A 13504-nucleotide genomic window follows, 5' to 3' on the forward strand; every position below is an offset into this window, starting at 1 on the left:
GGAGAGGGAAGTCTTGCAGAGCCAGAGCAGCACTTCTTCCTCTGAGACTGAAGGGCATGACTTGACACTAAGATTTCCTTTGTAGCATGAAGAGAATCAAGGTAACACTTATCGAGGTACTCCAGGTGGGCTCTTATTAGAAAGAAGAATGGCAACATCAGGCCACAAAAAGACCAAGCACCTAAAGCTGCAGAAAGACACACATAAAAGAGGTTAGCCCATCAATAGGTTCAGTAGGAGCATCAAACCATTCTGATTCACACTCCAGAAACCTTTCTAGGTTCTGCTGGGTAACATGGGAAGGTTGCAGTGCAAACATTCAAAGAAATGTAAAATCCTCTAGATCTTCGCCTCTCCTTCAGAAACAATGGTACAGGGTTACAGAGACTACAGGTCCAATCCAAAGGCTCTTATTTGTGCTCTAAGTCACCAAATAAAGAGAAAGTTGAAGGTTAAAATGAATGGGTATTTATGTAGAGATAAACACATCTTAGAAGTTGGTGGTTGTGAAAGAGGGCCACTCAATTCTGTGTGAATACACCTGGTCTGTGTTCAAAATATCTGTCAACTCTAGCAACTTGACTGCCAAACTGCCCCCAAACTTGTATACACTTTTCCTCTGCCCTCCACCGCTAGAGTTCCAGGGGGCCTGCAAGAGAGCTTCTGAGGATTTCCCATCTGGTTCCATCCCTATTTGAGCTCCAGGTTGGGAAAGAGGGAGCAGAGGGGTACCCTGGGTGCAGTGCCCTCCTCCATGACCAGCTGGGCCTAAGCTTGCTCCCCAGGACTAATAATTACACGCAAGGAAATCTGAAGCTGGGATCCTCAGACGAGGGACTCCTGTGGGTTAAGGAGACCCTAGTGTGCACTTGAAGAGCGGAGAAAGTGCATTTGGCGGGAGAGGGCACAGTGCTGACTGGGCATCTTTGCTTTAGACTCTTCCCTTTCGCATTAGCCTATCTGTGCCAAGAGCTGAAAACTGGGGCTGCGGGCAGGAGGCGTGGTGTCAGTCGGGTGTAGTGACCCGTTGCCCCTGCGGCTGGGAGAGGAGTTAGGGGATCCCTGGGCGCAAGCCAGGGATAGCCTGATCTCTGCTCCAGTCCACAAATCCTTAACGGATTTTCTTTCTCTCCCTTCACCCTTTTCTCTCCTTTGCTCTCTTTCTTTTTCCTCTCCCTCTTTTTTCCTTCTTCCCTCTCTTTTCCCCCTCCCTCCCCGTCCCCTTTCCCTTCCTCTCCCATCCCCTCTCCCTCCCCCTTTCCATGTGTGTGAGCCTCTTCCTTTCCCCTCCTCCCCTTTTCCGCCTCTCTCCCTCTCTCTCTCCATCTCCTTCTCCCTCTCAGCTCGCCGGGCGACCCTGCTCCTGCCTCCCACATTAATGGCGGCATCTTCGGAGGATGACATAGACCGGCGGCCCATCAGAAGAGTCCGCTCCAAGAGCGACACGCCGTACCTCGCGGAGGCCAGGATCTCCTTTAACCTAGGGGCAGGTAAGGACGACCCTCCTGCTTTGCTCTCTTTCCCCTACCCTGCTTCCTTCCCTTCCTTCCCTCCTCGCCAGCTGGCTCAGCCCCCCGCCCCTCCTTGGGTCTCCGTCTCCCGGCAGTGCCCTCCCCTCCCGCCCCCCTTCCTACCCAGCCGGGCGCTCGCTCACTCGCTCTCTTTGTGTCGCCGTGTAAGGAGTGTGTGTGTGTGTGCGCGCGCGCGCGTGTGTGTTGCGGAGGTGGGGGAGGGTAGTGCGTGGAGCCCTACATCCCCCCAGCAGTTACACGCGGGCTTTCCCTTTTCATGAAGGGAAGAAAGTGTTGTCACTGGTAACAATGATCATACGAATAAGCAAGAGCTGGGTCAGGATGCGAGTGCTCTGGCTGTGGGCGGAGGGTCTGGCAAGGCTCAGCTGGTGAGGTTTGCTGGTGAGGCTACTACAGGGTGGAACTTGTTGGTGACATTCAGAGTCTGGTGATTTGGCCGGGTTGATGCCACTGCTGCGGTGTTGGAGTGGAAAGAGGGGGTGGAGTTGACAGCTGGGAACAGGACCTTTTCCTCTCACCAAGCAGTTGGCAAGCGACCATAGTGATAATGATAATAATAACGTGGTCTATAGGATACACGTTAGGTGATTTGGTGGTGTCATTGGAACTGATGCCCAAAGTGGCTCAGATGGAATTAAGCAAAAAGGGTAACTAAGGTAGAGGAGGGATGGAGGGAAGGAGGTGGGGAGGAAACAGGAGGATAGAGAGTAAGGAAGGAAGGGAGAAAGGGAGGAAGGGAGGAAGGAAAACGAAGGAAGGAAGGAAGGAGAAAACCGAGGATTCAGAGTGTCAAACTGCTTCAGCTGAGACCTCTCAGGGTTACCTGATAAGAAGCACCCAGTGTCTGCTGTCTGCACTGCTGCTGCTGTACCAGATGCACAGGCAGATCTCACCCCCTGTTACTGGTAGGATCACTATCACTGGGAGAAAGTTGCTGACCACTAGCTTCACCAACTGCCTTTTCTGAATAACTCCTAAACCTCCACCCTAGCTTGTGTCTCTTCCTTTCTAGAGTCCCTTAGTATTTTAGCAACTCCAATGCAAAAAAAGTGAGGGCATTTTCCTGAAGACCCTCCTTCAAAATAAGTTGAAAAAGCAGATGATACCTTTTTTTTTAGGTAACTAAACCCTTGAATATGGAACTGAATCAAAGTGAGTGTGTGTGTACATATGTTGGAACAAAGAAAACCTTCAAATGACGAGTATTTTGTATATTATCGAGAAGTTTGGACAAAAGAGAAAACTCTGCGTAGAGAAACAAGATGCATTGACTAAGCAACCGTATCTTTATGACTGGAAGAATGGCAACTGAATGTGCCAAAGTAGCCAAGTTTCTTGGAGTATAATTTTCCTGTCTTGGTGGTTTTGGTTTTTCAATCGTATGTTTCCTTGTCACTCCTGAAATGTTTGCCTCTGGATTTGGGCGGAGGAGGGAAGAGGACTTTATTGACAGGAGCTTTGGCAGTTTTTGTGGCATGCTATAGTAGCCTATGGTCTCACTTTGAAACTGATAATCCTCCACTTGTATGTTCCAGATTCAGGATATGGTTGTGAGGGGTTTTGGAAAGGACTGAGAAGAGTTTCTTTTAGGACCAAGATTGTTTTCCCACCCAATGATATTAGGAATTAGTCCACTGACTTCTTTGCTATCAAACTCTGGTATATTCCCTTAGTGTCTTTGGCTTAGCACAGAAGGAAACGAGCTAACATAGCAGTTAGTAAAGGTTGCTTACCTTCTGCTAGAACTTTTACCACAAGACAATAAAATAAAGCACTAAAGAAGAATTTCAAGTTTCAGCTACTACTGAGTTACATTGAGCCATTTTGCCACCAGATTAAACCCAGTGACTTGCAATCTTTTATTCTGCTTAAATTGCTCTGGAGGCCAATTAAACAATTGGACTTTTCAGACAGGACTCGTCTCCCTTTCATCTGGAAATAAACAAGCCAAACAAGCTCCCAATCCCTTCTATGTGTCCCTCAAAATACCCCTAAAAGCAAGGTGTCAAAGACACCAGCAAGAAAGAGAAATGCGGGTAGAGAGGATGTTGGTGGAGGAGGGAGGGCTGTCACAGTGGGCGGTTAGGGGAACTGTCCTCTCTCGGTAGTGCTGAAGCGAGGACTGTGTGACAGAGACGTGACTGTAAGCAGGACAGCGGATGGAGGGGTGCTCAGTTCCTCTCGATGATGGAATCCCAGGGAAAACGTGCAAGATCCGGCCACCAAAACTTTTCTATCCCTGCCCACCTACATTTGCCGCCTGTTTACTACGCCTCCCGCCTGCTGCTCCAGTGCTCAAATGGGCGGTTTTGCTCTAATTTTGCAACTGCTGCTCACTCTTGGGGCTTTGTTTATTTTCCAGCTGGTTTCTGGTTGCTTTCCTGACATAGTAAGATCTACTCGCAGATGTGCCTTTCCCCCGCGTTTGAAAGTAATTGTAACCCCTAGTTTAAAAAGCAAACAGCCTTGTTTATCTCCTTGAGCAGCAAGTTGTAATTAAACTATTAACGTTGTTATCAGCGTTGCTGAACAGAGAAACCTGTATACTCCGGATAAATTACATAATTTGGGCATAGAGAGAATTTTGTTTGTCTCTTAAAAACAATTTATAAACAATTAAGCAAGGAAGCTTTCTTCCCATCACTCTCCTACCCCCAAACAGTCACTTATTATTTATTCTTTCCAGAGAAATTCTTTATTGGTTTAAACTATTTATGTTTAATATTTGCTTTCTCACACCCACGCATTATAGATACGTCCATGTTTAATATTTTAGACTTTTAGTAATACTTCAGAGAAATAGATATACATATATTCATTTTACTTGGATATCAAGAAATCATTTTGGTATCCACTCTCTTAAACTGATCTGTACAGTTGCCAAATAAAATGGACTGGGTATTTTGAATACTAATTAAATACTTAAGCATTCCTTCAACTACACCCTGTCCCTGATGGTCCTTAGTAGTGTCATTTCAGAAATAACTCCACAGCTTGAATGAAGCATATACTTCTTTACCTACAGTCCTGTGTCAAAGAATAGTACCAAAATGTGGATCTTTCATCACTTTGTGAAGATGCTAATTTCAAGGATCAGCCTAAATTGAAAGAGTAGAGAACAGAAATTTTCTAACCACGACTTTCATTTTTCTAAAAGAGCCCCTTTTTTAGATGTTTAACTTCTATTTAGCATTTAGTATATTATGCAAACATTAATAGACGATTGTTTGCTGAAGACAGTATAAATGCTAGAGAAAATCAAGCCAATGTATTTGCTGAAAGTTTCCCAGACCCAACAGACCTCATTTAAAACATTGGAAGAGTTTTTTTCCCCTAAGAAATTCAAATGTGTTAAAAGGACATCGTGTAATGGAAGAGTATGTTCACACTATTAGTAGCAAGTGTTTCTAATTGTGTTCTCACTTAGTAATAAACATCACTGACACTTAGCTTGTAAGAACTTACCCTTCCTTATGACATCATTCATTCACTGCACTGAAGTGAATGCAATGAAGAGTTGCAGCTCATCTGGCAGATATTTTCCTCCAGGCTAGTGTATTCTATTTATCTTTATGCCAACAGTATCTAGATGAGTATGATGAGTATTTGATACCTAGAAGGTGCTGAAACTGAAAGGTTCGTTGTAATTACACACTAAAATAAATGAAAGCATTATAAATAGAAGACTTAAGCACATCTAAAATTTCTTAAAAGGGTGTCAGAAGAAGGAAAGCTAGTCATCCTGATGATTTAGGATTGTTTAAAACACAAAACCAATATTGGGCACTATTGAGAAGAATAAGTACTTCTCTAATCATAAGGAAGTTTAAATTAACCTTTGTTGACATTTCAGAATTGCTTTATATGGAAATTTTAAATTAAGCTTGGTCAACCCCAGAATACTTATCCTCTTTGGAAGGCTGAGATCTGTTTTAGCTCCTGATGTCACCCAACGATAGCTGTTTCTGACATCCATTGGTCTCCTCCACTCTTTCAGGACCAGAGGATAATGGCAGTCAAAATTGGCTCACTCTGGCTACCTATAACAATGAATGGGTCAGCCAGTTTAAGTTATAAACTGGGTCTCAAGAGGTCTCTTTCCTACCTTTCTTGAGGAGGAAGACCTTTATCCCTTAGCTAAATTATGAAAGCCCATGATACTGAGAATTGACAGTCTGGAATGTGCTATCATCACTTAGCAATGAGAACTGTCCCTAGGCAAAATTGTGAATATTGTCATTGCTGAATCAAGATTGTTTCACCAATCTCAATGTCTTGGTAAGCATCTTCCTTCACTCTTTCACTGAAGAACGCCTATGTATCCCTCACAATATTTTTTGTTAGTGATTTCAAATTGAAGGTAGATCATATGGGTCTGGCTTCTATTTGGTGGCCCCAAATCTCCTTTAAAATATTGCTTCTCACATTCAGTAGCCAGAATCCAAGTGGCTGACCATGTAGCTGGCGAGGATCCTCTATTGTGGGGCTCTCAGGGTCTGCTTGCCTTCTGTGCCATTGTTAAATCTAGCTAACCTGGTAATCTTATTTTGTCATGCATTAAGGTGGTACTAGTGAAGACAACTCTAGATGATATACATAATGTAAACAAGGTACAGGAAAGTAAGTAATTAACACTCTGAGGAAATGGGAGGCCCTTTTCCATAAATATTTAACTTGGCTACTTACAATGTCATTGTTTCAATAACAATTCATACATTTGTGAGACAACTCAAACACAAAATCTGTGTTACATGGTTAAATTTTCTTTGGTCTGGGCATTATTAAAATTTTTTAACATCTAATTATTATATTTACTATTATCTTATCACTAAATAGTAGATTACTTGTTTCGTTTGTCTGTATATGTCCATATATTTTAATTTCATGGAAGACCGTGGAGGTGTGTTTTATGTGAAAAATATGAATCAAGAGTCAGAGGAACTTGATTCTAATGCATTTGTTCCTCTAAGACCATGGGCAAGTCATTTAGCCTTTTTGGGCTTGATTTGCTCAGCTCCAAAATGAGGGATTTAGATTTAAAAATCTCTAAAGTTCCATCCAATCTAAAAATTTTATATGAATAACTGGTACATCTAACTTGAGCTGTGCTATCAGATACATACTATACCACTGATTTTACACATAGTCTTATTTATAGTATAAAACATATACAATAGCATAATTGCAATAGAATTAAAATATTTTATCACAGCTAAGTTATGAAAATAAGTTGAATTAAGAGAAAAACTAATATATGTAATAATAATAATTAAATAATAAATTATCAATAATAATAAATAATGTGCTAGAATGCACATTTATATACACTGTATTCATTAACATGTTTTTAATTTGAATAGGGATTAGAATCTTTAACACAGTTAATGCTCTATAAGTGTTTGTTGTATGATTGAATAAGGTATTAGAGAAATATTAGCACTAAATGGAAAGTGAGGAAATGAAATATTAATCCAGTTCCCAATTGGCGTTTTAAGTCTTTTAGCCTGATCTTTTTTATAATTAAAATGAAATGGGTATATGAGATCTATATTTTCCCTTTATCCTTTTAAATTACCAGGGAAGGTAAATATATATACAAACTAGCTAAATGACAGGATTCAATCAAGCTGCAATGTACCCCTTTGGAATTCACAGATAGAAGAATCCTAACTTCTAAGCATGTAAAACTTGGCCAGGAACTACAAACAACTGTTTTTCCTTTTTCTTCACAGGCATATAAATTGACAGGAGCAAATAAACTATTGGTCAGAATAAGCGTAGCAAATGCACATTAATATATTTTCATATATACATTTTAATACTAAGCAAAAATATTTAAAAACTATTTGTATAGCTACCTTTGATATATGCAACTTCAATTCATGATCATTATTTATTGTACAAGAAAAAGTTAAAATTCAAATAGGAAGAGAAGATAACTTGAAGAGCTGACTGTTTTTCTCCTTGACTTAATAAGGTGAAAAAGGGGACATACATTATAGCCAGTGTGTTATGTTATGTAAACAAAAGAGGGCCTGAAAGAATGATTAATAGATATAACATTTTTCTCATTGTATGATACAAGAGGAACTCCAGCATTTTCGTATTTTGTTTCATCACTCTCTCCACCCACTTTGGTAGGTGATAAAGTAGACGTGATTTCAAGGGGAAAAAGTGGGCCATGTTGATGTTTTAATTGCTTTAATTTACAAGTCTTTTATAAAATGAAGGAAAGGTAAATAAAAGACTAAATCAATTTTACGGCCTTATTGAATGATGATGGATTTGCATGACTTTCTACACAGGGTATCAGAGCACAACAGGAATAATCTCATGCTAGTAGTTATTTAACATTTATGAAGGCAAGTGTTGTGTAAAAATCTGTAGGTTTCCTATTGATCTTTTCTGCCACATATGTATACCCTAAACTAACAATTCAGCGGCAGAATCTTTGGATAGTAAATACTTGGACTGTAATTGTAGACGTGAGGATTCAATAGCTTTATCAGCATGATCATTTGCCGTTTATAAACATCAGGAGCCCATTATTTCTGGATCTCTACCAATCAAATGACAGCATGTTGGTACTCAATCATGGTTTAATCAAAGGTATAGAAAGACCTTTGTTCTTGAATTTATCCCTTATTCCATCTGGGACTTGTTTTGGGAGGGTGGTGGGGGAAGGTGAGAAGGAATAATAATATAATAATATTCATTCACTCAACACATTAACCGAGAAATTAAATATGTATTAGACCATCTTTAGACACTTGGGATACATGAGTGATCAAAACAAACAATATCTCACCCTCATGAATTTTAACTTCTAAAAGTGGGTTGTGGACAGTAAACAATATAATACTTAAGTACATTGTATGGCATTTTATAAGTTAAGTGTTAAGGCAAAAGTAAATAAAGCAAGCTAAGAGTATAAGGCATGTGGGGCAAAGAAAGGGGTGGCTTGTGGGATAGGCAACATTGAGAGGAGGGAATCTGAACAAAGTTCTCCAGAGTAGGTGAGAGAATGAGCAACGCCAGTGTTGGGTGGGGGACAGGGCAGGAGAGCTGAGGGAAAGCACGTGTGCAGGCCCTCAACCAGGAGAGTTCCCAGTAGGCTCAAGGCCAGCAAGGAGCCCAGTGTGGCTGGACAGTGAAGGGGAGAGCGGAACAGAGGAGACTCGTGAGGGAACAGCGACCAGATTGCATTGCGTCTGCTAGGCCGCTGTCAAGACTGACTTTACTCTGAGTGAAGTGTGGCACAGCGCAGAGATTTGAGCATAAGAGTAACACAATCTGAAATAGATTTTTAAAGGATCCCTGGGGCTGCTGTGTCAAGAACACACTATAGGGGGACAACGAGGAAGCAGGGAAGCTGATCTGGAAGCTGTTACGGTAACCCAGAGAAATGGTGGTGGCTCAGCGACGTGGTACCGCAGAAGCAGTGAGAAGCGGTCAGATTCTGTATGTATTTGAAGGTGTAGCAGACAGGCTTTCATGATGGATTGAATGTGGGTTGTGAGAGAAGGAGAGGAGCAAGGAGTGCCTCAGAGGTTTGGCCTGAGCAACTAGAAGGTTAGAAGGGCCCTTGTGGGGCCTGGGGGAACGGTCAGGAGTTCAAACACAGACTTGTCAAGTGCAACATGTCTACTAGACGTCTAAGTAGAGGTATTAAATAAGCAGTTATACGAGTCTAAGGTTAAAAATGAGGTCTGGCCCAGAAATAAATATTTGAGTTGTCAGCATAGATGGAGCATTTGCTAACATCTACTGTGCCAAGGGCTCTATAAGCATTTGCTCATTTACTTCTCGTATTGACCTTATGAGATTGGCCTTATTACTACTATCCTTATTTTATCCATGTGGAAACTAAGTCACAAAGAGGTTAAATAACTTAGCAAAGGTAATACAGCTAATAAGGGGAATAAGAGGGAGAATTGGAGTTTGTATCATGTTTCGTGACTTCGAAATTTGTATTTTTAGTGGCCATGGTTTATTACAAGAGAGCAAGCTTGTATTATCAGCTTTGTTATGAGGTCACATTTTAAGCTGAGCATGGCTAAGGGAAAGAAACAGATGGAACTTGGAATGCATCCTGGGTCGTGATTTTAAAAAAAATGGCTAGGATTCATTGTAAGAAATGCGCTTTATATCACTTCACGTAACACACACACATATTTATCATTGAAATAAAATATTCTTCAAAATACTCCTATAAAATGTAAATGTACTCTGATGTTTTCTGTATTATCCTATCCCATCCTTTCCCACTGCATTCCATATCATGTATTTTGTTATAAAAATGCTCGTTATGACCCATCTAAATGATTTTATAACCCATAGTTTAAAAAACATTTCTTAATTGTTAGTTTTCTAGGTGCTATTTCTGAACTCAGAAAAAGTATTTGCAAGGAAATCTCACTTTAGTACTTTTACCATCCCCCTAAGAGCGTGGTAAATTCATTCTTTTACCTGGACATGAATCAAGGTGAAAAAAAAAACCCAGGGTCAGGACCAGCTTAGCTACTGGGCACAGTAGGCACAGAGCCTAGGTTCACGGTACGTTTAGAAGCCCACGAAAAGGTTTTAAGCTATTTTAAAGCCAGAAGAAAAGATAAATATAATCCAGCCTGGTTTATATTTGTGTTTATACCAACGTAGTGATAAAATATAGTTTTTAATATTTTTTGTGGTAAGAGGAGCCTACAGAGGCAAATGTGCCTAAACCCACGAAAGACATCATGCAGCCCTTCAAAGAGTGGAAAGATGAGCAGTGAGAAAGAATTCTCTCTTTTCCGAGGTAGTACAGTGGCTATGAGGACGTGCTCTGGAGCCAGACTTTTTGGGTTCGAATCCCTACTTGCTCACTTACTAGCTGTGTGACCTTGGGCAAGACATTTAACCTCTCCCTGCCTCAGTTTTCTCACCTGTAAAATAGGACTAACAATGGTGACCATCTTGGAGGTTTGTTTTGAAGAGCAAATAGTTTATTAAATGTGAAAAACTTAGACTAAAGCCTGGAACATAGCGAGTGTTCATTACACAAAGTGGAGAATGAACTCCATTATGTTTCTGTTTTCTGCCTCACCTTTACTGTTGTTCCAAGATACTGCTAAAAAAAAAAGATACCTTTCTAGTTACCACTGTTACAGACCAAATGAGCTACTAAATCAGAAACTTTCACATAAGGAACAAATTTTCTTAGCTAAATTTGACCCTCATTCAATCTTTCTTGCTTATACTACAGAATGAATATGACCAACCCGAAATGAGAAAGGAAGTCACCTCGGACTCTGAAAGTTAAGGAAATTTACACTAAGAATAGTCTATCCTGGGCCGGTCCAGTGGTGCAAGTGGTTAAGTGCGCACGCTGCGCTTCAGCGGCCCGGGGTTCGCAGGTTCAGATCCCCGGCGCGCACCGACGTGCCACTTGGTAAGCCATGCTGTGGCGGCGTCCCGTATAGAGTAGAGGAAGATGGGCACGGATGTTAGCTCAGGGCCAATCTTCCTCAAGAAAAAAGGGGAGGATTGGCATCAGATGTTAGCTCAGGGCTAGTCCTCCTCACAAAAACAAACAAACAAACAAACAAACACGGCCAACGTTACAAACCTCAGAATGTATTAAAAAAAGAATAGTCTATCCTTTGACTAGAGTTGAATGGATCAACCTTGAAATATCTTTTGCAAATAGCCACGTGGAAATGGCCACATGGAGAATAATAACCTACTGGACTTTCCAACCTTCCTCTGAACTTGGAGGAGGTGTTGTGAGGGAAGAGAAAAAGAAAAAAAGAGCAGAGAAAGAGATACAAGGAGAGAGGGAGGCATAGAGAGAGGGAGAAAGAGAGAGACCACAACTTCTTAGTTTGAGAAGCTATCCATACAGGTCAGGAGAGTACATCAAAAATCACAGAATCTTGGCTTTTGAGAGTCGAAGAACATCTCTTCTCTGAATAATGAACACAAGGGTTCAGTGATGGGTTTGGAGATTGGCTGCTTCCAATATCTGAGTTTGCTACTTATGAGCTGAATCATCCTCAGAACTTTGAAACCTGTAACATGGGGATAACACTCTCTTCCTAATTTACATTGTTACTTTGAGAACCGAATATGAAAATGCTTTGCCAGCAGCCAAGTGCTATACAAAGGCAAGAAACAGATGTGGTCTGGGTGAATGGGACACCTTTAGATGTGTAGCTCTGGCACAAATAAGGCACAGGAATAAAAATGTGAAAAATAGACTAATTCCACCTAAAATTTTGCCTTTTCCATAGCCCAAAATTCAACACAGCCTAATAGTCCCAGAAAGACTGAATACAGCATCTACCAATTTATAAATTTAGACTATGTTCACGCCTCCACTGTCAACTCTCATCATTGTATGAAATGTGGTCACTCTAGGATGTTATTATCCATCCATAAGAGTTCAAGTGCTTGAAGTTTTACAAGTGTTTGTGAGTTGCAGAAGCTTGTAACTTCTTAGTGCAGTCCCAGCCTCACTTAAGTTTTCCATGGGATGACATTCCTCAAGAAGGTACCTGTCCTTTTGAAGCTAAAAATAACAGTACTGCACACTAGAACGACTGGCCAATGCCATGTGGGGCATTAGTCCTGTTTGGCCTTGGGCAAACACTCAGCCGAATAACCAGGTGCACACTTCTTTCGCAACTTCCTTTTCTTCACCTTCTCCATCTTCTCGCCAACTGAATGACCTATGTATTTGTTTTGACCTTAGAAAGCACAAGAGGTTTCATGGCAAAAGCTTCATTTCTGAGAGACTGAGAGGCTGAATCGTCCCCTGTGTATCTGCGGAAATCTAGGGCTGTTCGTTACCTCCCACTCAAACCAAAGAATTACACAGTTGCACAGCTGTGGAGCCAGCTGCCTGCATTCACTCCAAACCTCCCACCGCACTGCCTTCCAGCAACGTCCTTGCTATATCTGGTCATGAAGCTGGCTGTAATCAGCTAAGAACCAACTATTTCAATAAGAAAAGTGACTTGTACCAGCAGTTTTGGCATGGGACTGGTGTAAGCTGCCTTACGTGGAAGGAAGCTTCTCAGTTCTGAAAACAATTTCTTCATGTTCAATTTGTTCAATTGAAATAGAACAGGCAGAAACAAAATTATGAGTGAGTGGGTTTTTCTTTACTTTTTTTTTTTTTTTTTTTTGGTCTTTGACTTCTATAGTTTGGAGGCTCCTCCTAAGCTACGGATTTCGTTCATATAAAAGCAAAATTTTTCAGCCAATATCTGGGTCTGAAGCTATGATGAGTAATGCAGACCACATCAAATTTTGGTTAATCATGGATTCTCCATTATACATAACTTGTAATACCGCATGATTTTCATGAGTGTGTTTTACTGTATTTTGACGTAAAAAGATATTTGGTTAATAGACTTTAGGTAAATTAAATGCTTGATACTTTATTACAATTTTGCAGAACTTCACAATGACTGAATCTTTTTTCAAGTTGTAAAATGCCTGAGGTAGTTTTCCTTTATCCTTTCACATAAGAAGTTCATTTTAAATATGCAGGAATAAGTTGTTAGTGTGTTTTCTGACGTTTTAGCCAACAGTGGTCCCTATCCTCCATGTACCACTCAATTCTCACCGCAAAAATCCTCCCCGTTTTATGAAGCAACCAGACAGCGTGGTCAATGGTCACTGTAAATGGTGCTTGGTTTGCTTTTTAGTTGATTTGAAAATTCTTTGTTTTTCAAAGTTTACTCGTATATTTGCATATATTGTTCAGGTCATATCCTTTCAGGTATCTTAAGAACACTTATACTTCTAGAAATAAAAGATTTGCTCTTATTTTTCTTGTCCACCAAGATCTGAGTCAAACCATGTCACCACTTGTCTCATAGAATGACAACCATATAAATGAAAGTGTGTGTTAAGTCTAAGACTAGCTAGAGCCATCCATAAAAATAATACCAGGTCAACCCAAAGTAAGCTCAGATCAGCCTTAA

At 40.7% G+C, this 13504-nt stretch overlaps 1 protein-coding gene across 1 annotated transcript in view; it reads left to right on the forward strand.

Moving 5' to 3' along the window:
- Positions 1 to 1339: 1339 nt before the first annotated feature.
- PHACTR1 (phosphatase and actin regulator 1) overlaps positions 1340 to 13504 on the forward strand; it is a 500383-nt gene continuing 488218 nt past the window's right edge. The window contains exon 1 of the mRNA XM_087438011.1: positions 1340 to 1490. Coding sequence (XP_087294137.1) covers positions 1379 to 1490 — 112 coding nt within the window. The 5' untranslated portion in view covers positions 1340 to 1378. The remainder of the gene's footprint in view (positions 1491 to 13504) is intronic.

Source organism: Ceratotherium simum, chromosome 13 (assembly GCF_057802395.1).
Source record: "Ceratotherium simum simum isolate JZ-2026a chromosome 13, ASM5780239v1, whole genome shotgun sequence".
NCBI lineage: Eukaryota > Metazoa > Chordata > Mammalia > Perissodactyla > Rhinocerotidae > Ceratotherium > Ceratotherium simum.